Source organism: Anomaloglossus baeobatrachus, chromosome 5, assembly GCF_048569485.1.
Source record: "Anomaloglossus baeobatrachus isolate aAnoBae1 chromosome 5, aAnoBae1.hap1, whole genome shotgun sequence".
Lineage (NCBI taxonomy): Eukaryota > Metazoa > Chordata > Amphibia > Anura > Aromobatidae > Anomaloglossus > Anomaloglossus baeobatrachus.
Genome location: NC_134357.1, coordinates 91,915,861 through 91,941,419, shown reverse-complemented (window position 1 = coordinate 91,941,419; position 25,559 = coordinate 91,915,861). Strand labels below are relative to the sequence as shown.

General features: G+C 45.6%; 1 protein-coding gene across 4 annotated transcripts in view; it reads left to right on the top strand.

Moving 5' to 3' along the window:
- Positions 1–25,559, top strand: part of BICC1 (BicC family RNA binding protein 1) — a 332,599-nt gene that overhangs the window by 123,413 nt on the left and 183,627 nt on the right. For all 4 annotated transcript variants that reach the window (XR_012754223.1, XM_075348710.1, XM_075348708.1 and 1 more), the window contains exon 2: positions 11,194–11,240. Coding sequence is in view for 3 of the 4 variants with exons in the window: in XM_075348710.1 (XP_075204825.1) it covers positions 11,194–11,240 (47 nt within the window). In the remaining variant the exon portion in view is untranslated. The remainder of the gene's footprint in view (positions 1–11,193; positions 11,241–25,559) is intronic.

Below are 25,559 nucleotides of genomic sequence, written 5' to 3'. Positions count from 1 at the left end.
TCTAACCATTAACTTTCTGAATTATGTGAACAGCAAATGCATTTTTCCAGCTACTGAGCAGTCCTGGGATATAAGAGGTGACAGTTTTAGCATTGTTTCACATATATGAGCTCATACAGGTCAAGATTCACCTTAATATGCCAAGATTTATACTTCTGCTAATAACGATGGCATATATTTTACAGTAGAATGGAAGGTCATACCTACTCTGCCTGTGGCTTCCCATCCTAAGCATTGCTTGTTACATTCAGGAAAATGAATACTCTACTTAGAACGAATATCTAATACTAGATTCAATCAATGTGAGTGATAACTGTTGTGCTCATTCCTAAAAGAGTGGTCCTATTTATCAGTTCATAACGCTCCTTTTTAAATAGTAAATAGTTGTTTTCTTTTTTCATAAAAGCAGTATAGAACATAACATTTCAGTAGAGAGAAATTCCTCTTTCCCCAATTTTCAATCATTTTTTACTCCAAATCTGTCTACAGTTCTGTCTTATTGAGGAATCACATTACACTTCCTGACTATGGAAGTGTATGGAGAGTTGGTAAAGCTGGTGTGAGAAAGAGACAGAACACACAAAGAAATTGCTGAACCTACTAGTGACTGTAACATGCAGGGGAGACTACCAAATAATGTGGAATACAAATCATATAATGCTCAAATAGTGTTCTCCAGAATACAGGCCGGCTTATTTTGAAGATGCCTGAAAATGCAATTACACTTTTTAAAGGTGACCTGTCAGACTCCTGACGTGTCTCTTATAAAATACATTTTCCAAAAAGTAAAAGTTGTAAATCATGTTTCTCTTCATTCTGTGTTATGCCTCCTTAATATTGATAAAGCTGTAAAGAATCCTCTTTGCGTAAGCTTGGTCTTCTGTAAGTGCATTAGTTTCACCTATAATTAGTAGGTTTCAATTATAGACCGCGACATGAACTAAACTTTAACCACATGAAGGCTGACCTTGGGTCTCTCCTCATTCAGGTGGCAGCAGAGAGGCGTGCCTCTGTACGGCACCATTTTATAGACATTGGGAATGATGCAACAAAGTATGTACATGAAGAAAAAAAACTGGCCTAAAACACGTGGTAGCAACGTTTGTTTTGCACAAAGCAGAGTTGCACAAAAATGTCACTATTTGGTGTTTTTTATATGCCAGTTTCAAGCAGATCCTCCAAAATGGTTGGAATGGTGTGTGGCTACTCTAGCCTCTTAAATTCCTGGAAGGTGATGATATTTCTTATGCCAAAAACTTTATTTCAGTCTCTGCAAGGAGCACAGAGATGCTCTCAACTCATAATAATCTATGGATTCATTAATTGGTTTGAGCCTCCTCATGATTTTGGCTCCTCTTATTTTTGCACATCAGTCATTGACCAGGCTTGGGATGAAAGCTGTCAAGTGCCAACTAGATGTGCTAGTCCTCGTTCAACAACTTGTTCTTGAAGGCCAAGCATGGCTAGTTGGAATGTGACAAGTATGTAAAATTGCATACATGTGTCCAAGTGTCATCCCCCTTGCACAGACCATACCAGAGAATCCAGATAGTGAGCCATGTGCGCACTGTAAGGATTCACATAGCAACTGCAGACTTTACACTAGTCTATACTAAACGCCAATTTTAATGAATCTGGGACATTCTTTTTTTAAATTTTTTTTCTTTTCTTTTTCTTTGAATCTGCAATAATCTGATGGGGATTGGGGGGGGAGATATGCACTGAAGTTGAATGAGACAGAAGTATGTTATATGGCCCCTGTACACTTACAAGTGCATCTCAATATATTAGAATACCATCAAAAAGTTAATGTATTTCAGTGATTCAATACAAAAAATGGAAACACATATATTATATAGTCATTACACACAGAGGGATCTATTTCAAGTGTTTCTGTTAATGTTGATTATGGCTTACAGCCAATCAAAACCCTGAAGTAATTATCTCAGAAAATTAGAATATTATATAAGACCAACTGAAAAAATGAGTTTAAACTCATAAATGTTGGTGCCTACTGAAAAGTATGTACAGTAAATGCCTCAATACTTTGGCGGGGCTCCTTTTTGCATGAATTACTGCATCAATGTAGTGTGGCAGGGAGGCGATCAGCCTGTGGCACTGCTGAGGTGTTATGAAAGCCGCGATTGCTTTCATAGCAGCCTTTAGCTCGTCTGCATTGTTAGGCTATGTGCACACTAGAAAGGATTTTTCTTAAGAAATTTCTTAAGAAAATGTCTTGCGAGTGAAGGATTAGCGCACCTGCGTTAAAAAACGCACCTAAAACACACTTTCGTTTTTACCGCAATTTGGTGCGTTTTTACCGCTGATTGCTCCCTACGTTATTGTGCCATTATCTATGGTAACTAACGCAGTTAGCTGCAGAAAAAAAGTGACATGCTCATTCTTTTTCATAAGAAAATCTACAGAGAATTTTCTTAAGAAAAAAACGCAGTGTGCGCACAGCTAATTTTTTTTGCCATAGGTTTGGCTGGGGAATGTCTGCAGAAAGGTTACAAGAATTTTCTCAAATTTCTGCAGCAAAAACGGACCAAAAACGCAGTGTGTGCCTTAGGTCTGGTGTCTCCTTCCTCTTGAAGATGGTTTAGGTCAGACGAGTTTTCTGGCCAATCAAGCACAGGGATACGGTGGTTATCAAAACCAGGTGTTGGTAGTTTTGGCAGTGTGACCAGGTGCCAAGTCCTGCTGGAAAATTAAATTTCAATCTTCAAAAAATTTCTTGGTAGACGGCTGCGCTGATTTTGGTCTAGATAACGCACAGTGGACCTACACCAGCAGGTGACATGGCTCCACAAACCACGGATTATGGAAACTTCACACTAGACCTCAAGCAGTGTGGATTGTGGCCTCTCCACTCTTCCTCCAGACGCTGGGACTGCGATTTCAAAAGAAATGCAAAATTTACTTTCTTCAGCGCTCTATTGGGAGACCCAGACGATTGGGGTATAGCTACTGCCCTCTGGAGGCCACACAAAGCACTACATCAAAAGTGCAAGGCCCCTCCTCCTCTGGCTATACCCCCCCCGTGGTATCACGGGTTCTCCAGTTTTAGCTTTGTGTGCGAAGGAGGTCAGACATCCACGCATAGCTCCACAGATTTTAGTCAGCAGTAGCTGCTGACTATTTCGGATGGAAGAAAAGAGGACACATATAGTGTCCCCAGCATGCTCCCTTCTCACCCCTGGATGGTGTTGTAAGGTTGAGGTACCTATTGCTGGTACGGAGGCTGGAGCCCACATGCTGCTTTCCTTCCACATCCCCCTGAGGGGCTCTGTGGAAGTGGGATCCTGCCGGCCTCAAAGCTCTGACGCCGGGCTCCATCCACAGACCCATTTGAACCTGCTGGATACGGAGCTGGAGTACCGTTCAGGGACATGGCCCTGCACCATTACAGGTACTCTGTGTCCCCGTACACACAGGCACAGCACACTCCAGGCTTGCTGGGTGTGCTAGTGCGCCGGGGACAGTAATGGGTTACAGTCACTGCAGCTTTGCTGAGTGACTTTGTGTTTTGGGAACTACCGCGCCGGACGCTTCGGGAGCGGCGGCGCGGCTGGGACTTGTAGTTCGCCGGGGACTGGGCGCCGACCGCGCTTTTACGGCGGCGGCGCTTATAAATACAGTCCCCGGCTTCTGCGGCCTAGTGCCGCTTCGTTCCCGCCCCCTCCCTGTCACTCAGGGAAGGGGACAGGCGCTGAGCAATCAGCAGCGCCGAGGGCTGGAGCCTTATTTACATGCTCCAGCTCTCTCACTGCACACTGTCGGGCGCCGGATTCCCGCTCTGCCTTGGGGGCACGCCCACGGCCCGCCCCTCCTCACATGAGCTGGGGAAGAAGCCGGCAGCCATTACTGAAGTCCGAGCTCGGATCTTCAGCAACCAGGCAGGACGGGGGCGATCATACACCCGCTGATAGGCGGGCGGTAAGCGGCACACATAGTGCTGACCACAGATAATGCAGTGTGTACATCTGTTGTTTTTAACTGCACAGGTCGCTTTATGCTCGCTTGGGGAGCGACACATCAGCAGCAGGAAAGCAGGTGTGCTAAGGCACAGGCTTTCTAGGCTGCTTGTATTGCACGACTGAGGTGCTCATTTGTGTTTATGTTATACATTGCACTGTACAGTCGCTAGTCTCAGCTATATTCTCCTGGAATGGCTAGACTACAGCAGCAGAAAACCAAGGGTGCTGGGGCACAGGTTTTTTTCTATGCTGCTTGTATTGCATGGGCTGCAGTGTGCATTTGTACTTGTGCTTGTATGACTGTATGGTCACTCTTCTGGGCCATATTCCCCTAGATGACTAGTCTACAGCAGCAGAAGAGCTGGGGTGCCAGGGCACAGGCTTCTATGCTGCTTGTAGTGCATGTGCTGCAGTGGTCATTTGTACTTGTGCTGGTATGCAATACATTGCACTGTACGGTCGCCATTCTTGGCTCTAGAATCCTAGATGGCTAGTCGGCAGCAGCATATAAGCAACACAGGCTTTCGATGCTGTTTTTACTGCATGTGATACTGTTCCACGGCACTGACCCCCATTGTCTGCAATGCTTCCCTGTAGCACTTGGTCAGCCGGGGTCTCTCCTAGACGTGGCCAAAGGAACCACCTGTCAACCCTGTCCAAGGACAGGGACGGAGTTGCAGTTTCGGCTGATATATTGTCATGGGATAGAGGCTTGCAGTCCAGACAGGCCATGCGCAATCTGGTTCATTGCTCCCTGGCCACCCTCATTTGGAATAAAAATCGGGGCTCCGGGGGAGGTCCCAGGAGGCTCTCTGTATGATGAGGCAGACGTAGCTCATCAGGACTTTGATCCTGACACCGCTCTCAATCCGGATACACCGGATGGTGACGCCATAAGGAATGATCCTATAGCGTCCATCAATGGAATGTTGGATCTTTCTCCCTCAGCTCCCCCAGCGGAGGAGTCAGCTTCACAGCAGGAGAAGTCCCATTCCAGTAGCTCAAACGTATATTGAGTATTTTTCTGGCCACGCTGAATTCAGAGAAGCAGTCCAGGAACACCACGCTTACCAGATAAGCGTTTTCTCCAAACGTATTAAGGATACACGTTATCCTTTTCCCCCTGACGTGGTCAAGCGCTGGACCCAGGGTCCAAAGGTGGATTCTCCAATCTCCAGGCTTGCGGCTAGAGCCATAGTTGCAGTGGAGATGGGACTTCACTTAAAGATGCCATTGACTGACAGATGGACTCTGATTGAAATCTGTCTATGAGGCTATCGGCGTGTCGGTTGCTCCGGCATTCACAGCCGTATGGGCACCCTAGGCTTTCAGCTGTTCTTGCGCAGCTGGTCTTGAGCATATGTACATCTATGCCGCAGGGGCGTCCGTAACCTCGCAATGTCTGCATTGCGACTTACCCTATTGATGCTGTCCTGGAAGGACAGTCGAGGTTTCGGTCCTTCCCAAGCTGGGGCAGGTCCCACTTGTCCTCGTCCAAAAGGGCTGAAAAGCCTCAGAGGGGCTCAGCTTCCGGCCGGGCTCAATCACGCCCAAGGAAGGCAGACGGAGGAACCGCTACCAAGGCGGTCTCCTCATGACTCTCAGCTCTCTCATCTCTCCGCATCCACGGTTGATGGCAGACTCGCTCGCCTTTGGCGACATTTAGCTGCCACAGGTCACAGACCGATGGGTGAGGGACATTGTGCCCACGTGCACAGGACAGAGTTCTGTTCTCGTCCTCCGACTCGATTCTTCAGACCGTCCCCACCTCCCCACCGAGCCGATGCTCTTCTGCAGGCAGAAGGAGTGGTAATCCCTGTTCCTCTTCAGGAACAAGACACGGTTTTTCTCCAATCTGGTTGTGGTGCCAAAAAAGGATGGCTCTTTCCGTTCCGTTCTGGACCTAAAACTGCTCAACAAGCACGTGGAGGCCAGGCGGTTCCGGATGAATCCCTCCGCTCCGTCATTGCCTCAATGTATCAAGGAATTTTCCTAGCATCAATAGACATCAAAGATGCTTATCTCCACGTGCCGATTGCTACAGAGCACCAATGTTTTCTACGTTTCGTGATAGGTGACGACCATCTTCAGTGCGTAGCTCTGCCATTCGGTCTGGCGACAGCCCCACGGGTGTTCACCAAGGTCATGGCGGCAGGGGTAGCAGTCTTGCACTCACAGGGACACTCTGTGATCCCTTACTTGGACGATCTACTTGGCAGGGCACCCTCTCAAGAGGCATGCCAACTCAGCCTGAATGTTGCGCTGGAGACTCTCCAGATGTTTGGGTGGCTCATCAACTTCTCAAAGCCAAACCGGTCACCGACCCAATCACTAACGTATCTTGGCAGGAGTTTCATACCCTCTCAGCGCTAGTGAAGCTTCCGCTGGACAAGCAGCGGTCACTACAGACTGGGGTGCAGACTCTCCTTCAAGGTCAGTCGCACTCCTTAAGACGCCTCATGCACTTCCTCGGGAAGATGGTGGCGGCAATGGAGGCGGTTCCGTTTACGCAGTTTCATCTGCGTCCACTTCAATGGGACATTCTCCGCCAATGGGACGGGAAGTCAACATCCCTGAACAGGAAAGTATCCCTTTCACAGACGGCCAAGGACTCTCTGTAATGGTGGCTTCTTCCCACCTCATTATCACAGGGAAGATCCTTCCTCCACCGTCTTGGGCGGTGGTCACGACAGATGCGAGTCTGTCAGGGTGGGGAGCAGTTTTTCTCCACCACAGGGCTCAGGGTACGTGGACTCAGCAGGAGTCCACCCTTCAGATCAATGTTCTGGAAATCAGAGCAGTGTATCTTGCCCTTCTAGCCTTCCAGCAGTGGCTGGAAGGAAGGCAGATCCGAATTCAGTCGGACAACTCCACAGCGGTGGCATACATCAACCACCAAGGGGGGACACGCAGTCGGCAAGCCTTCCAGGAAGTCCGGCGGATTCTGATGTGGGTGGAAGCCACGGCCTCCACCATATCCGCAGTTCACATCCCCGGCGTAGAAAATTGGGAAGCAGACTTCCTCAGTCGCCAGGGCATGGACGCAGGGGAATGGTCCCTTCACCCGGACGTGTTTCAGGAAATCTGTCGCCGATGGAGAAGGCCGGACGTCGACCTAATGGCGTCCCGGCACAACAACAAGGTCCCAACCTTCATGGCACGGTCTCGCGATCAAAGAGCTCTGGCGGCAGACGCCTTAGTGCAAGATTGGTCGCAGTTCCGGCTCCCTTATGTGTTTCCATCTCTGGCACTCTTGCCCAGAGTGCTACGCAAGATCAGATCCGATTGCAGCCGCGTCATACTCGTCGCCCCAGACTGGCCGAGGAGGGCGTGGTATCCGGATCTGTGGCATCTCACGGTCGGCCAACCGTGGGCACTACCAGACCGTCCAGACTTGCTGTTCCAAGGGCCGTTTTTCCATCGGAATTCTGCGGCCCTGAACCTGACTGTGTGGCCATTGAGTCCTGGATCCTAGCGTCTTCAGGATTATCCCAAGGGGTCGTTGCCACCATGAGACAGGCTAGGAAGCCCACGTCTGCTAAGATGTACCACAGAACGTGGAGGATATTCTTATCCTGGTGCTCTGCTCAGGGAGTGTCTCCCTGGCCATTTGCATTGCCTACCTTTCTATCTTTCCTGCAATCTGGGTTAGAAAAAAGGTTTGTCGCTCGGCTCCCTTAAAGGTCAGGTCTCGGTGCTATCCGTCTTTTTTCAGAGGCGTTTGGCACGCCTTCCTAAGGTGCGCACGTTCCTACAGGGGGTTTGCCATATCGTACCCCCGTACAAGCGGCCGTTAGATCCATGGGATCTGAACAGGGTACTAGTTGCCCTCCAGAAGCCGCCCTTCGAGCCTCTGAGGGAGGTTTTCACTTTCTAGACTATCACAGAAAGTGGCTTTTCTGGTAGCGATCACATCTCTTCGGAGAGTGTCTGAGCTGGCAGCGCCGTCATCCAAGGCTCCCTTCCTGGTCTTCCACCAGGACAAGGTAGTTCTGAGCCCCATTCAGGAGTTTCTCCCGAAGGTGGTATCCACTTTTCATCTTAATCAGGATATCTCTTTGCCTTCGTTTTGTCCTCATGCAGCTCATCGGTATGAGAAGGATTTACATTTGTTAGATCTGGTGAGAGCACTCAGAATCTACATTTCCCGCACGGCGCCCTTGCGCCGTTCGGATGCACTCTTTGTCCTTGTCGCTGGTAAGCGCAAAGGGTCGCAGGCTTCTAAGGCCACCCTGGTTCGATGGATCAAAGAACCAATTCTTGAAGCCTACCGTTCTGCTGGGCTTCCGGTTCCATCAGGGCTGAAGGCCCATTCTACCAGAGCCGTGGGTGCGTCCTGGGCATTGCGACACCAGGCTTCGGCTCAACAGGTGTGCCAGGCAGCCACCTGGTCCAGTCTGCACACTTTCACCAAGCATTATCAGGTGCATACCTATGCTTCGGCGGATGCCAGCTTAGGTAGAAGAGTCCTGCAGGCGGCAGTGACACCCCCGTAGGGGAGGGCTGTTTTTGCAGCTCTAACATGAGGTATTTCTTTACCCACCCAGGGACAGCTTTTGGACGTCCCAATCGTCTGGGTCTCCCAATAGAGCGCTGAAGAAGAAGGGAATTTTGTTACTTACCGTAAATTCCTTTTCTTCTAGCTCTTATTGGGAGACCCAGCACCCGCCCTGTTGTCCTTCGGGATGTTTTTTTGTTGTTTGCGGGTACACATGTTGTTCATGTTGAACGGTTTTTCAGTTCTCCGATGTTATTCGGAGTTAATTTGTTTAAACCAGTTATTGGCTTCCTCCTTCTTGCTTTGGCACTAAAACTGGAGAACCCGTGATACCACGGGGGGGGTATAGCCAGAGGAGGAGGGGCCTTGCACTTTTGATGTAGTGCTTTGTGTGGCCTCCAGAGGGCAGTAGCTATACCCCAATCGTCTGGGTCTCCCAATAAGAGCTAGAAGAAAAGGAATTTACGGTAAGTAACAAAATTCCCTTCTTCATCTGAAAACACCCACTGAGCAACAGTCCAGTTCTTTTTCTCCTTGGCCCAGGTAAGACGCTTCTGGCGTTGTCTATTGGTCATGAGTTGCTTGACACAAGGAATGCGACACTTGTAGTCCATGTCCTGGATATGTCCGTGTGTGGTGGATCTTGAAGCACTGACTCCAGCAGCAGCCCACTCCTTGTGAATCTCTCAAATACTTGAATGGCCTTTTGATAGGATTGTTATCAAGGCTGCTGTTATCACGGTTGCTTGTGCAACGTTTTCTATGACACTTTATTTTTCCGTCCACTTAACTTCACAGATGCTGTATCCAAGCATATTAATGGGAACAGTCAGCTAGTTTAAAAAAGACCTTTTGTGGCTTACCCTCCTTGTGGAGTGTGTCAATGACTGCCTTCTGTACATCTGTCAAGTCGGCAGTCTTCCCTATGATTGGGTAGCCTACTGGACCAGACTAAGGGACCATTTTAAAAGCTTAGGAAGCCTTTGCAGGTGTTTTTTATGGTAATTCTGATTTTGTGAGATGACTTTTGGGTTTTCATTGGCTCTAAGCCATAATCAACATGAACAGAAATTAACACTTGAAATCACTGTGTAATGACTATATATAATGTATGCGTTTCCCTTTTTGTATTGAATTACTGAAATTAATTTTTTGATATTTTAATTTAATGATGTACTTGTATTGTTCATATTGTCTTTGTTGAAATGCTCCATAGTTCAGCCGTGTCCACAAGGCCTTACTAAATAGGTGTGCCATTCAGTGTTTTCTGTTCAGTATAGCCATCAGCCAATGCAACAATTTTTGCAATACAATTTATTTTCCTTTTTTACATTCACATTTTACGTTCACAAAAGTTTAAGTCCCATTTTATAGTTTGTGATGAAATCCACCTCTGCACATGCTTTCTTTTGTAATTAAGAAAGTCAACTCGAGTATCGCTAATGTTAATGGTTAACACCTGTTCTAACCAGTAGATATTTTCATTGGAGCGTATGTTAGTAATTCAATAGTTCTCCCAATGACTAAAACTGATGGCAAATATGGCACACAATTGAAGGAATACTTGGATGAAATTTCTAATAAAGCCGACTACTTTTCTTTTGAAAAAGTAAGAGTTTAATAGGAGCCAAGTGGGTGTCTAAGGAATACATTTGATGTGCCAAAGATTCAGAGAATGGTATATTCACATCTGTACCTGCGCAGTGATGAGTTATCAGAAGTTATTGACTTAAGGGTGCTTTACACGCTGCAACATCGCTAGCATCGGCTAGCAATGTCGAGCGCGATAGCACCCGCCCCCGTCGTACGTGCGATATAGTGTGATCGCTGCCGTAGCTAACATTATCGCTACAGCAGCGTCACACGCACATATCTGTGCAGCGACGTCTCTATGACCGCCGAACATTCCCTCCTTCAAGGGGGAGGGGCGTTCGGCGTCATAGCGACGTCACTGCCGCGTCACTAAGCAGCCGTCCAATAGAAGCGGAGAGGCGGAGATGAGCAGGACGTAACATCCCACTCACCTCCTTCCTTCTGCATTGCCGGTGGAGGCAGGTAAGGAGATGTTCGTCGCTCCCGCGGTGTCACACATAGCAATGTGTGGTGCCGCAGGAATGACGAACAACATCGTACCGGCAGCAGCAACGACATTAAGGAAATGAGCGACGTGTCAACTATCACCGTTTTTAAACGATTTTGGTAGGGACCAGTCGAAGCGTACACAAACGCGAAACGGTCGTTGTCCCTTGGAGGAGCCTGCACCCAGCTCCCTCCCTGCTTTTTATGCTGCACCTTTTGGAATAAAAGAAGTATCACTTGGCATGTGGATTGTGTGGTCCCTTTATTCTATTTTCTACTTGAACACATTGTCTATTAACTGTGAGCTGCTAATCACAGGAGGGATGTGTCGCCCTACCAAGCATGAGGCAGTATAGTGCAGCAATGATTATCTCCTGGTGCTAAAACAATCATTGCAAGTAAACCGCACACAGTGTAAGACTGTACGCATGCTGTCTAATTACATAGCAAAAACCTTCTGACAGATTCTCTTTAACGCCACTTTTAAATTAGTCAAGAATGCTGGCCTTTTGGATCTTCACAATTTGGGGTGTGTCAAATGATTGTACTTGTTTTCTCTACACTGCTTTTCAGGTTGTTACTGTATGTTCCTGATCATATCGTACTAAAATGGCTGTTTTTTCTTTTATTTTACAGCAGCAGCAGAAGGAAAAGGCAAAAGCGGTGAAGATTTCTTTCAAAAGGTGAGAGGTTTGGATACTGCAAATGTTGCCTTTTTGTCCCTTCCGCTGGACTTCTCTTTGAGACGCTGCCTGCGTTTGTACTCTTGTTTTGCTACCGTGTTTTCATTGCAGTAAAGCGCTGTCGTTGAAAATTCATGACCATTTGACTTCCAATCTCTTGCTGTGCGTTCCTGAATCCTCTCCTTTATTAACATGGGTGCCAGACATAGGAGGTATTATTTTCGTGTTCTTCTCGGGTAACATCAGCTTCCTAAACGATGCATCTCAGACTCTTACTTTAACAAGCCAAATAACCTTGGTGTGTATATATATTTTCTTTAAATGAGTCTGTCCCACAAAGAATAAAGCTTGGATATAAACATTCATCACTTCACTATTTCTTTTTTTTTTTCTTCACTTTTTTTTATTTTTTTTTGATGATTCATAAGCTTTTAACAATGTGCTGCAGATGTTTCTAATTCATGTGTATGAATGTAATGCTACATTTAACCACTGGGTGGCCAGGAAAGAATCTCATACAGGGTGAACTGTTTAAGAGAAGGTTTTTTTTATTTTTTCTGTAACTAAAGGAAGTGTTTTGTAGAGTTTCTTGAGCGAATGCAAAGGGCAATTTACTGAGTTTAAGAATACTTTAATTACACAGAAATCCTGTTGGGTAAATCCACCTTGTAGCGTTAATTTCTTTTTCCAGGATTGTGTAAATATAAAACCTAACAAGAGACCCTAGGCCTAAGGGTACCGTCTCACTAAACGATGTACCAGCGATTCCGACCACAGTATGACCTGGTCAGGAACGCTGGTGTCGATACATGGTCGCTAGTGAGCTGTCAATCAGGCAGATCTCACCAGCGACCAGCCACCAGCGACTCTGCACTTGGTAACCAAGATAAATATCGGGTAACTAAGCAAAATGCTTTGCTTAGTTACCTGATATTTACCTTGGTTACTAGTGTACACCGCTTAGCGCTGGCTCCCTGCACATGTAGTCAGGGTAAATATCGGGTAACGTAGCAAAGCGCTTTGCTTAGTTACCCGATATTTTACTCTGGTTACCAGCGTACACCACTTAGAGTCGGTGCTCGTTGGTCTCCCACCATCAAACACGCCGATGTGTGCTGCACAGCGGGAGACAAACGAGCAAAAAATGAACCAGAACAGTGTGTAACGATCAGCAATTTCACAGCAGGGGCCAGGTCACTGCTTTAGTGTCACACACAGTGAGATCACTGATGTCACTGGTACGTCACAAAACCTGTGACTCAGCAGCGATCTTGTTAGCGATCTCGGTATGTGAGGAGTACCCCTAATGCTAGACTGATGAACTGTAATCCCACCCTGGGACATTGACTAACAGCTGTCTCTCCACTGATGTGCTGCAGAGCCAACTTAATCTAGGGCAGACCTGGTCAAGGGGCGGCCCGCGGGCCACATCCAGTCCGCCTACTCTCTGTGACCAGCCCGCCCGGTTCAGGGCATCCTTGCTGACCGGTCACTGATGAGGGCAATCTGACCTGTTGTCCGGAGCTCCAGGCTCTGGGAGGCGCGTGGTCAGATTGCCCTCATCACACGCTGCGTGCTGGCGTGCAGGGAACAGAGGACAGATCTTGCCGCGCCGCACAGTGCAGCAGCGGAACGCAGGAATCTCTCCTCTGTTCCCTGCCCGACACTTTTCTCTGTGACACACGCGCGCCCTGATATCGTCAGTACGGCGCGCGTGTGTCATTTGAAAAGTTCCCGCCTGGCAGGAGAAGAAGCTGCAGAGGCGGGGGCTGGTACGGAGAGAGGCAGCGGCGGGGGCTCCTAAGAAAACAGCATCGGCGCAGCCTGGCCATGTGAAGGAGAAGCTGCTCAGCGGGGGGGCTCATACGGAGGTGCCTGAGGACGGGGACGATAAGAGAGGTGTGTGGTTACTTCTAGTAACCTGCGGGGACAATGGGGGCGGGGGGGGGGGAGGGGGGTGTAGTGGTGTAGTATAATACAGGTGTATATAGGTGTGTAATATAATTCTACACCCCTATGTACACCTGTATTATACTACACCACTACACCCCTATATACACCTGTATAATACAGGTGTATATGGGGTGTAGTGGTGTAGTATAATACAGGTGTATATAGGGGTGTAGTGGTGTGGTGTAGTATATTACAGGTGTATATAGGGGTGTAGTGGTGTAGTATAATACAGGTGTAGTGGTGTAGTATATTACAGGTGTGTATATAGGGGTGTAGTGGTGTAGTATAATACAGGTGTATATAGGGGTGTAGTGGTGTAGTATATTACAGGTGTATATAGGGGTGTAGTGGTGTAGTATAATACAGGTGTATATAGGGGTGTAGTGGTGTAGTATATTAGAGGTGTATATAGGGGTGTAGTATAATACAGGTGTATATAGGGGTGTAGTATATTACAGGTGTATATAGGGGTGTAGTGGTGTAGTATATTACAGGTGTATATGGGGTGTAGTGGTGTAGTATAATACAGGTGTATATAGGGGTGTAGTGGTGTAGTATAATACAGGTGTAGTGGTGTAGTACATTACAGGTGTATTTAGGGGTGTACTGGTGTAGTATAATACAGGTGTATATAGGGGTGTAGTGGTGTAGTATATTACAGGTGTATATGGGGTGTAGTGGTGTAGTATCATTGTGTATATAGGGGTATAGTATATAGAGGTGTAGTTTATTACAGGTGTAGTGTATAGTGATGTATATTACAAGTGTAGTATGTGGTGGGTGTAGTGATGTAGTATATAGGGATTGTGTGTGTATGTATACATTGTGTGTATGTGTATATATATTATATACACACACAGTATATATGCGTGTTTGTATGTATCTATGTGTATATATATATGTGTATATATATATGTGTATATATATATGTGTATATATATATATATGTATATATGTGTATGTGTGTGTGTGTATGTATGTATGTGTATATGTATGTATATATTATATATGTATATATTATTATATATATTATATTATTATATATTATATATATTATATTATATATGTATGTATGTATGTATGTATGTATGTATGTATGTATGTATGTATGTGTAGAACAGAGTTAATTATATTAGTCTGGCCCTCTAAAACCATCCCAATTTCTCATGCGGCCCCATGGGAAATTTAATTGCCCACCCCTGATCTAGGGCATGGTTACAGCCGCTCACGATGTACTGTGCATAATACTGTGGAACAGAGAAATACAATAGGGTGTTACCCGGCGGTAGGGGAATTAATAGACAAAAAATTAGGCGCACTCGCCTATTCAGGTTGTGACAGTCACAACCGTGATATGCACATGCAATGATGGTATCTGCTGCAGCCCCGAGGTATGAGACATAGATCTAATAGAAGTGGAAATCGGGTATATGCCGCGCTAACACCACGGAATTTAAAATTAATATAATTCCTTTGTACAGGTCGATATGTTTTAGAAAAGCGTCAACCTGTACAAACAATAAAGGAATTATATTAATTTCGGATTCCGTGGTGTTAGCGCGTCATATATCCGATTTCCTCTTCTATTGGATCGATGTACTGTGCAGTGATTTGAAGTTGCCCGGCTGCGCCTATATGACCGCATGCTAGAGGCGATAAGGAGGAATCTCGTGTAACTCCTCCCGGTAGCAGTGCTTACAGTGCCGTCGCGGGGCTGCTTTAAAATACGATTAACCTAGAGATATGGGGTAAATCTACAAGTTAATAGCGTTTGGGGACATGACATGTTCACTTTAAAAACATTGGTATAATTGAGTGCTTTCTTTTTTTGCCTAGTGGAGGGGCAGAGTCTAGTCTGCTTAGGCTGCTTTCACACATCCGGTTTGAGCCATGCGGCTCAATCCGGCTGTGAAACCTATGCAACGGATGTGGTGAAAACACCGCATCCTTTGCATAAGTTTTTTACATGCGGCTCGTCCGGTTTTTGCCGCTTGCGGCATGCTACTGAGCATGCGCAGTGGACAAAACCGCATGCGGCGGCCGGATGCGGTTTTTGCCGCATCCGGCGTCCATAGGGATGCATTGAAAAATGCGCCGCATCGGCTGGATACGGCGCGATGCGTTTTTTTTGTTTTTTTTTTTTTGCCGGAGCAAAAAAACGTGCCAGGGAACGTTCCATCCGGTTGCCGCATTGGCTAAATCTGCCTCATGCGGCAAAAAACGGACGGAACGCAAGCCCATGCGGCACAATGCAGCGCCAATGCAAGTCAATGCTGGAAAAAAACGAAACAGGCGGCAAAAAAAAAATGGTTTAGTTTTTTCAGCAGAGCGCCGAATTGTGCCGCACAGCTACAGCCAGATGTGTGAAAGCAGCCTTAGACTTATAGGAAACTGTACAGCGATGGAGAGCAGTTTTAGTAATGCTAAGGCATCTTGCTGAAAGACAAGGGTGCACTTAAGTGAAAAGTAAATGGGAAAATGAATGATTTCTTAGGACCATCAAAGTGCTAGTGTTTAGAGAAGAACTCTAGCGCCATCTATTGGAAGAAGCAATCCTAAAAGTCAATAGAACCCCTTTGAGCCTTGCCACATGACTTTGCAAAAGCCAAACTAGAATATCAATTTGCAGATGTGTTTTTGGGGTAACAAGGATGGTTTCCAGCAGCCACAAAAAAATATATAGGGGGAGTTAAAAACATACATTTTTATTCCATGATTAAAATAAAAAAAGTAGAAAAAAACATATACAGGCATAGAGACAACACAAGATCTGTGCGTTTGGAGCTCCAGGCTCTCTTTGACTTTGGAGTCTGGAGCTTTAAATGCATAGACCTTGTGTTGTCTTTATGCCTGTATGTGTTTTTACTATTTCATTTTAAAGACACCACAAGGTCTACGAGCTCAAGGCTCTTAAGGTACCGTCACACTAAGCGACGTTTCAGCGATCCCACCAGCAACCTGACCTGTCAGGGATCGCTGGAGCGTCGCTACACGGGTTGCTGGTGAGCTGTCAAACAGGCAGATCTCACCAGCAACCAGTGACCAGCCCCCAGCCAGCAGCGACGCGTGGAAGCGATGCTGCGCTTGGTAACTAAGGTAAATATCGGGTAACCAAACCGATATTTACCTTTTGTTACCAGTGCACACCGCTTAGCGCTGGCTCCCTGCACTCCTAGCCAGAGTGCACATCGGGTTAATTACCTGATGTGTAGTCTGGCTATGTATGCAGGGAGCCGGCACTGACAGCGTGAGAGCGGCGGACGCTGGTATCGAAGGTAAATATCTGGTAACCAAAGAAAGGGCTTCTTCGTTACCCGATATTTACATTGGTTACCAGCATCCGCAGAAGCAGTCTCCCTGCTCACTGCACATTCAGTTGTTGCTCTCTGGCTATCACATACAGCAATGTGTGCTTCACAGCGGGAGAGCAACAACTAAAAAATGGTCCAGGACATTCAGCAACAACCAGCGACCTCACAGCAGGGGCCAGGTTGTTGCTGGATGTCACACACAGCAACATCGGTAGCAACATCGCTGCTACGTCACAAAAGTCGTGCCTCAGCAGCGATGTTGCTAGCGATGTTGCTTAGTGAGACGTGGCCTTTAGCCTTTTATCAAAGACAGAGCCTGGAGCTGGAAACGCATAGGCCTTGTGTGGTCTTTATGCTGATGTGTTTTTTAAAATGGCATTTCATTTTAAGCATGGTACGTTTTTAACTCCTCATATATATATTTTTTTCAGCTAGTGGAAACCATCCTTGTTGTTGCTCTTTGTTCACCCAGAATCCAGTCTGGGACTTCTGTGCACCGCACCTTCAATCAACATATTCCTATCTGTTGAGTTGTTTTTCTTGCATCCCGCCCCCCCCCTACCCACATGTGTTTTGGGGGTGTTGCCCTCCTTAACCTCTTCAACACATGACATACTGGGTACATCATGGATCATGTCAGGGTAATCCTAATCCCCCCCCCCCCCCTTTCACCTCCCCTGGCTGCCTGCTGGCAGCCTGCTGTGATCCCCGCACATGTCAGCTGATTTGAACAGCTGACATGTTTGCCTAACATGCATGAGTGGATCCACGATCCACCCCCACCTGTTAATCCCTTACATTGCGCGGTGAAAAATGCCAGCTGCGGTAAATACTCACCCACCCATCTCTATCTGAAGTCACGTGACATGATCATGTGGAGCCGATGGTTTCCTTTTACACCTGGCAGAGTGCTGTGTGTGTGAGGGAAGAGCAGCATTTCAGCAAATTAGAGCAATGCAGCTGTGATCTACAGAAATGTACAAGCAATCAGACTGCTGATCCTTCTAGTCCCGTAAGGGGACTAGTAAAATAAAATAATAAAGTTTTAAAAAATGTAATCTAAAAGTATAAATCACCCCCCCCCCCCCATTCACCCCACTGAAAATTAAAGGGTTAAGAAAATAAAAAATCTACACACATTTGGTATCTCAGCGTTCAGAAATGCCCGAGCTATCAAAATATAAAATCAATTAATCTGATAAACTGCGTAGCAGCAAACAAATTCCAACCGCTAAGAGACACAAAAAATAAGCAGTCACTAAAATATAGATTCCGAAAAATGAGAACACTACGGGTTTTGGAATATGGCGCAAAGTGCAGCATTTTTTTTTTTTTTCTTCACAAACTTGTGAATTTTTAGAACATCTGAGGCATCGCACCAACATGTCAGTTTTACCATACAATGAACACTGTGAATAAAATAATTTTTGCTATTTTCCAGTACACTATATGGTAAAACTCATGGTTTCATTTAAAAGTACAACTTGTCCTGCAAAAAAAATAAGTCCTTATATGGCAAGATTGATGGAAAAATAAAAAAGTTACGGCTCTTGGGAGAAGGGGAGCAAAAAACCCACAAACCGAAAAACAGAAAATTGCCTGGGGGTGATGGGGTTAATGCAAAGCATGAAATGTGATTTGGCTGTATGAGAGACCTTTCAACTGGAGTCTAATGGGTAACCTCTCCTTGTGAAGAGCTACCTGCTAGTGTAAGGAGACATTTATAGACCATCTAAGGCTAGTTTCACACTTGCGCTATTTTGACGCAAATGGAATCAGTCACTAATGTAGTACACAGTTCATTTATTTACATTGGAAGCGCGTTACTATGGCGCGTGTGTGTGTCATGCAGTATCAGCTTGTGTCCACACGATGTCGCGCTTCCACTGAACTGTACTACATTAGTGACGGATTCCGTTTGCGTCAAAATAGCGCAAGTGTGAGTGAGCCCTTATGCTCCTCTGAGAAGTTAAATATGCAGATTGTCTCTTCAGTGTGCAAGACTTGAACTCTAGAGCCACCTATTGTAAGTAGCAATCCTAAAAGTCATTATCGACCCTTTTTTTTTTTTTTTTTTTTTTTTTCTAACAAGCTTTGCCTTTCCCAGAGGAGCATTACATGGCCTCTAAAGGGGGCTTTACACGCAGTGATATCGCTAGCGAGCGTACCCGCCCCCGTCATTTGTGCGTCACGGGCAAATCGCTGTCCGTGGCACACCATATTGATATGAGCTGTCACACGTACTTACCTGCCTAGCGACGTCGCTGTGGCCGGCGAACAGCCTCCTTTCTTAGGGGGCGGTTTGTGCGGCGTCACTAAGCGGCCGCCCAATAGAAGCGGAGGGGCGGAGATGAGCGGGCGTGAAATCCCGCCCACCTTCTTCCTCATTGCCGGCGGGCGCAGGTGAGCTGTAGTTCGTCGTTCCCGAGGTGTCATACACACAGATGTGTGCTGGCTCAGAGACGACGAACAACCTGCGTCCTCAACAATCAACGATTTTTTGAAAAGGAACGACGTGTCAACGATGGACGATGTGAGTATTTCTCATCATTAACGGTCGCTCGTTGGTGTCACACACAACGACGTCGCTAACTATGCCGGATGTGCGTCATGAAATCCGTGACCCCTGCGATATATCATTAGATATGTCGCTGCGTGTAATGGGGCCTTTAGTCTCCTTACACTTTGATTGTCACTCCTCCACATGGTGACATGTTGCCCCTTATGTATGTGTGATTGCGTTTATTTCCTTTGCTATAATTCTTGGAGATTAATTCATTAATCTCCATCTTTTAGATTTCCCAATAATGAGTTGCAGTGTCTGCCATTGACCCTTACCAAGCTATGCTGACTATGCCAATGAGTAGGGGCACCTACTTTTATAGAAAATGGGTACATGCAGTTATTTATACATTTCCAGAAGGTTTAATAGAAAAACAACAAGAGTTGTATTGCTTGCTCAGAAAATGGTAACTTACAAGTATTTACTAAAATCATAAAAGCTAAACATGGGACAAGTCCACATATTTCATCTGTAGACTGTAAAAGTTTAGGTCCAGTGTTGTACCCTTTCAGCTTGTGTGCTCTTGGGTAATCTATTCTAAAAGGTTTACATTATTGGACACAACTTGTCTACAAAGTTAAAGATCTCCTTGTATCCCGTTCATCCGGACAACCACAGTTCTGTCCTTTTGTGTGTGTATAATCCGGTGATTTAATAGAATTGCCTTCACCGTGGGTCTGCGGTGTATCAAACCTGTGTAGTCCTCCGGGTCTCTCTAGGAACGACCATAAAACAAAAAAATAAATGTTAGTAAAACACGCAGCCCATCCATGTGTGAAGAAAGGCAGAGGTTTTCTGCACATTTCCCTATTATTCTAGGCTAATCTCGCCATAGTTATTGCTTATGTAACTTTTTTTTTTGTCATCTGTCAGATATGGGGGGGGGTTTGCGCAGATGAATTATGTTCATCTCCACTGTATAAACAGCAGAACATTGATTCACTGTTATATACTCCAAATGTACAGCCGTGTGCAAGAGCCGAGTGGTGACTGGGTCTATCGTGGAGCAAGACTGGAAATACTAGACAGAATTGATAAGTATTCACTATTTTTTACTTAAAGGGAACCTGTCAGGTCAAATATGCACCAGAACCACGAGCAGTTCTGGGTGTATATTGCTAATCCCTGCCTAACCGTCCCTGTATACATTAGCCTAGATAGAGATCTTTTGAAAAAGTATTTTCTTTTGAAAAAGTATTTCTAAAGACTTTTGTATCTTATGCTAATGAGAGCTAGGACTAGTCCCAAGGGCGATTCTCCCCTTAGCTAGTCAGCCCACATAGCATGGTAGCACGCCCCTGTGGGCATACTAACATGCTAATGAATACGCAGCAATATATACCTTGCTGTTTATGGCGGCCAGCGGAGGATGGCTGCGCACTGGGCATGATGCGGAGTCCACAGCACTTCCAGTAATGCGCACTGTACCTCACTGAAGCCAGGAAGATTTACACCTGACATAAGTTTAGTGTGCATGATCTGAAGCCTCAGGTACTCTGGATCATACGCACTGCGCATCCATCCTCCGCCGGCCGCCATAAACAGTGAGGTATGTGCAGCGTCGCTGCGTATTCATTAGCATGTTACCATGCCCCTGTGTGCGTACTATAATGCTATGTGGGCCGACTAGCTAAGGGGAGAAACGCCCTTGGGACTAGTCCCCGGGCTCATTAGCATAAGAAAAGATATTTACAAAAACTTTCTTCAAAGATCTCTTTATCTATGCTAGTGTATAAAAGGGCGGTTAGGCAGAGATTAGCAATATGCACCCAGAACTGCTCGTGGTTCTGGGTGCATATTGCACCTGACAGGTTCCCTTTTTAAAGGGGCACTTCAATTTACATACACAGGCGGACACTCACAGCAATTGTCCCCTGTACAGGACATCAGTCTAACAGCCCCTTCCCTCCATGATGAACAGTGAGGGAAATGAGCATTTGATACAATGCCAATTTTGCAAATTTTCCCACTTAGAGAATGGAGAGGTCTGTAATTTTTAGCATAGGTACACTTCAACTGTGACACAGAATCCCTCCCCCCCCAAAAAAAAAATCATTCCATGATTTGTAAATAATTTACATTTTATTGCCTGAAAAAAGTATTTGATCACCGACCAACCAGCAAGAATTCTCAGACCGTTTTTTTTTTTTTTTTTTTTCCCCTTCAAGAAATCCTCCTACTCTGCACTCATGGAGTGTGGACAAGTGTCTTTTATACAGATAACCAGCTCAAATCACACTCCAACCACTTCACCATGGCCAAGGGCAAAGAGCTGTGTAAGGCTACATGCACACGCTGCAGTTTTTTTTTTTTTTTTTTTTTCTTCTGCACACACATTGCATCTTGCCACAGAGAGCCTGGAAATGTCTTAAACGCTTGTTATGTAGGTGCGTTTTTTATGCCAAAAATGCAGGTAAAATGCACCAAATTGATAGCATGCGTTTTTCCTTACGTTTTTCATGCCCTCATTGATTTCAATGGGTGACAAATGTTGACAAAAACGCAAAAAGAATGAACATGTTGCTTTTGTCACAACCTTTTGTCAAAAAAACAAAAGCTGACAAACTGCAACGTGCGCACAGCAAATCTGACTTCTCGTAGACTTTGCTGGGAAGTCAAATGTCAAAGTACTGACCACAAAACTGCGCCAAAAAACTCGACAAACACATTGTGCGCATGTAGCTTTAGGACACCAGGGACAAAATTGTAGACCTGCACAAACTGGGATAGGCTACAGGATAATAAGCAAGCAGCTTGGTGAGAAGACAACAACTGTTGGCACAATTATTAGAAAATGGAAGAAACACAAGGTGACCATCAATCTTGGTATGGGGCTCCATGCAAAATCTCACCTCGTGGTGTAAGGATGATTCTGAGAAAGGTCAGGAATGAGCCCAGAACTACACATGAGTACCTAATCGGTTATCTGAAGAGATCTGGGACCACAGTCTCAAATATTAGTTAGTAACACACTATGTTGTCATGGATTAAAATTCTGCATGGTACGCAAGGTCCCCCTGCTCACACCAGCACATGTCCAGGCCCATTTGAAGTTTGCAAATGACAATCAGGATGATCCAGAGGAGCAATGTGGTCACATGAGAGCAAAATAGAACTTTTTGGTATCCATTCCACTTCCCAGTGTTTGGAGGAAGGATGAGTACAACCCCAAGAACACCATCCCAAATGTGAATCTTGGGGTGGAAATATCATACTTTGGGGGGTGCTTTTCTTCAAAGGCAACACGGACATCTGCACCGTATTGAAGGGAGAATGGATAGGGTCATGTATCGCAAGATTTTGGCGGACAGCCTCCTTCCCTTTAATATATTGTTCACATCCTGCTCGTTTTCCTGCTTGCTTTTGTTGTGGAAGTGCAGCATTTTACAGGTACCCGGAAAAGAGAATTGATTTTTGTAATTTCATTCACATGCTGCTTATTTTTTCCTTGCTGCAGAGTAGAAAAAGTGGGAAATTTTCTTTTAATACCAGGAAAGAAAGGCCTCGCAGCTTATCTCAATCCACAAGGCTGAGTGGCTGCAGCCTTTATTACAGAGCGGATATCTGCTCTGATGGAATACTGTCGGGCTGCAGCAAATGATTGGCTCCTGCAGACATGTGACACAACAATGTCTCCTGCCTCTTATTGTATAGTGGCGCTTGCATATCAGGGACTAAGGCATATCGATTGTATTAATTTCTTATGGGACACTAAAGTGATTTAAGCAGGGCTTGACCAGTAATGGACAATTCCTTTAAATGGCTTATCCTACAGTTATTTAACTTTTGTATATGTGTATTATAAACACTTCTCTCCCCCAACCACCACCGCCCCCCCCAAAAATACTTAGTTATAACCGTTCATTTGACTAGAACCTTTTAAGGCTGGTGTTTAGTATAAAACTTAAGAAATTATTAAGTGGAAAACTAATTTGTAAAACTGTTTTCCTCCACATTGGATAATCCTCGTTATGTCACACACGATGATTTGTGACTCTGCTTCCTGTTGGCCCAGACATCTGGCTGCAAATTGTACACAAACCATTTATAAGCCATAAGTGACTTTATATACATTAATACACTATCTCAAACTGTTCCATATGTTGAAGTGGCGAATTGACGAATATTTCACATTTACTATTGAACATTACACATTGTGTTTCCATTTCACGCTTAACTTCGCGGAGTATACTCTAGTTCATGCTTATTTTAAGACAAATGTAAGCAAATACAGTCGAAAGGGGAAAGTATGTGGTTGGAATATGTCTGCAGACACCATCTTCCTAGTAATGTAGAAATAAGTACTTTGTGGAAAGCAGGTGGTCTGCAGGATACAATTTAAGAAGTGTAGCAAAAGTTTCTAATCATTGGAATTGAAACCTTTTTGAGAAGACGTCACCTTGTCTGAATTTGTTTGCATACTTGTGTTCTGTATAAAGCAATAATTCTGGAGCTTTTTTTCTGCTAATAAATTGACATCTGGGTATTAGTTGGAGGAGAGGTATCCAGTGGGGTCTGTGGGAGGAAGCACTAGGGCATAAAGTTCCATTGGGGCACACATTTTTGGCTTCTGCCCCTACTTCTTTTTCTTAACTGCCCCCCCCCCCCCCTCCCAATGTGCCACTTATCAAGCTGTATGAGTAAAACCACCCTGGCCACTTTGAAATTTGTTTTGGTGACCCTTGAAAAAGCTTATGCGAAACTCTCATATGGGGAAGTCCATGGGTACAGCACTGTTCTATGCTAGGTAAGCACTATATGCATATCCTATGTCATATAGCAGTAATTTCTCTTAACCTCCTTCTAACTGACCACACCTGGTCATGCATTGTATTCTCATGAGGGGTGGTCTGAACTCATTTATTTGGGGTACTTCAACCCTGACTCTACAGATATCAGACTACTCCTAATGAAGTTGATGGTTTTTAGCACTCTGTAAACTTGATCCCTGTGATGAACAGTGTAGTCACGTAGACATCCCACCGCTGTCACCAATGTGTGACGAAACTGCTTCTCACAGCCCTACCCTGACGTCTCTAAGTCTATGTACCCACGGGAGCTCGCACCCGCAGATATATTCACAGGTACGACCTCAGCTTTCCCGCAGCTGATCCCTGGAATCTGCAGCTATACATACCTGAGGGATTCCAACGAAATAGCTGCGGTAAACCTGCAGACATTCGTGCGCCTTACCTGCGGAAGTCCCTCATCTCAATAGTGGAGGGCCAGAATTTCCACAGGAATGATTGACGTGCAGTTATGTGCGGCTGCGGGACATCCGCAGCTGCACATACCGCAGCATGGACACAGAAACTCCTCATCCCATAGGATAACATGGGGCGTGTTCTGTACTTACAAAAACCTGTGGATTTATCTAGAAAATCCAGATAAATCCACAGGTTTTCCGCAATAAAATCCGCGGGTACGGAGTCCCGTGGCCACATGGCCTAATACGTCATAGCCACACGATACGACCTAGTCACTCCCGCCAGCATGTTACGTTTTGCACTTCCAAGGGGTATTTAAGGTCAGCTTGGCGCAGGGTTACACTGACATCCCCTGTCCACAGGGAGGGAGACAGAGTGCGCAGTGCACCACACCCCACTTGCTCACAACCCTGACAAGCCGACGGATCCCTTTCACTATCCCCAGTGAAACCGCGCCCTGCCAGGAAAATTGTACCCTGTGGTCACAAAAACGCATTAAAGAAACATGTGTTTTTGATGCGTTTTGTGGGTGTTTTTTTTTTATAACACCAATGGGGGGAAAACGCAAAAAGAATTGACATGCTGAAGTTTTATTGTCCAAAATAAAAACATGCACACCGTAAATCTGAAATCTCATTGACTTTGCTGGGCAAGAAAAAGTATGTTGTTTAGTCACCACAAAACTGTACCAAAAACTCAAGAACTGCAGCGTGCGCATGGGGCCTTTATTCCCTTTGGAATTGACTTTTCATAAAACCATAAGTGACTGTCAATATTAATAGACATTGATAGAACATGCTCACATAACAGGCTAAGGCTGGTTTCACACTACGTCTTTTTAACATCCGTTGAAAACGTTTTTTTAACGGAAGTACGGATCCTGTGCAAATCCGTTTTGTGTTTAATGCATTTTCAATGGACTCACGTCCACTTCCGTTTGCATTCGTTTGCGTCCGTTAGATGCAGGATCCGTCATTTTGCGTTAATTTAACATGTTTCAAAAACGCAACATGTAGCGTTTTTTGGCTTTGTCAAATTAACGTATGTCACAGGATCCTTGACATTGCGCCGCGAGCTGCAATGCATGTCAATGAGTGCTGGATCCTGCCTACCAAAAGTCGTTCAGTTGCGTTATAACAGGATCCTGATTCTCTACTGAGCATGCCCGGTACAGGGACAGGGTCGGTCGGTCTCTCTCTCTCTCTCTCTCTCTCATGTGCACGCTGCCCGGCTCTGCTATGTGCACGCTGCCCGGCTCTGCTATGTGCACGCTGCCCGGCTCTGC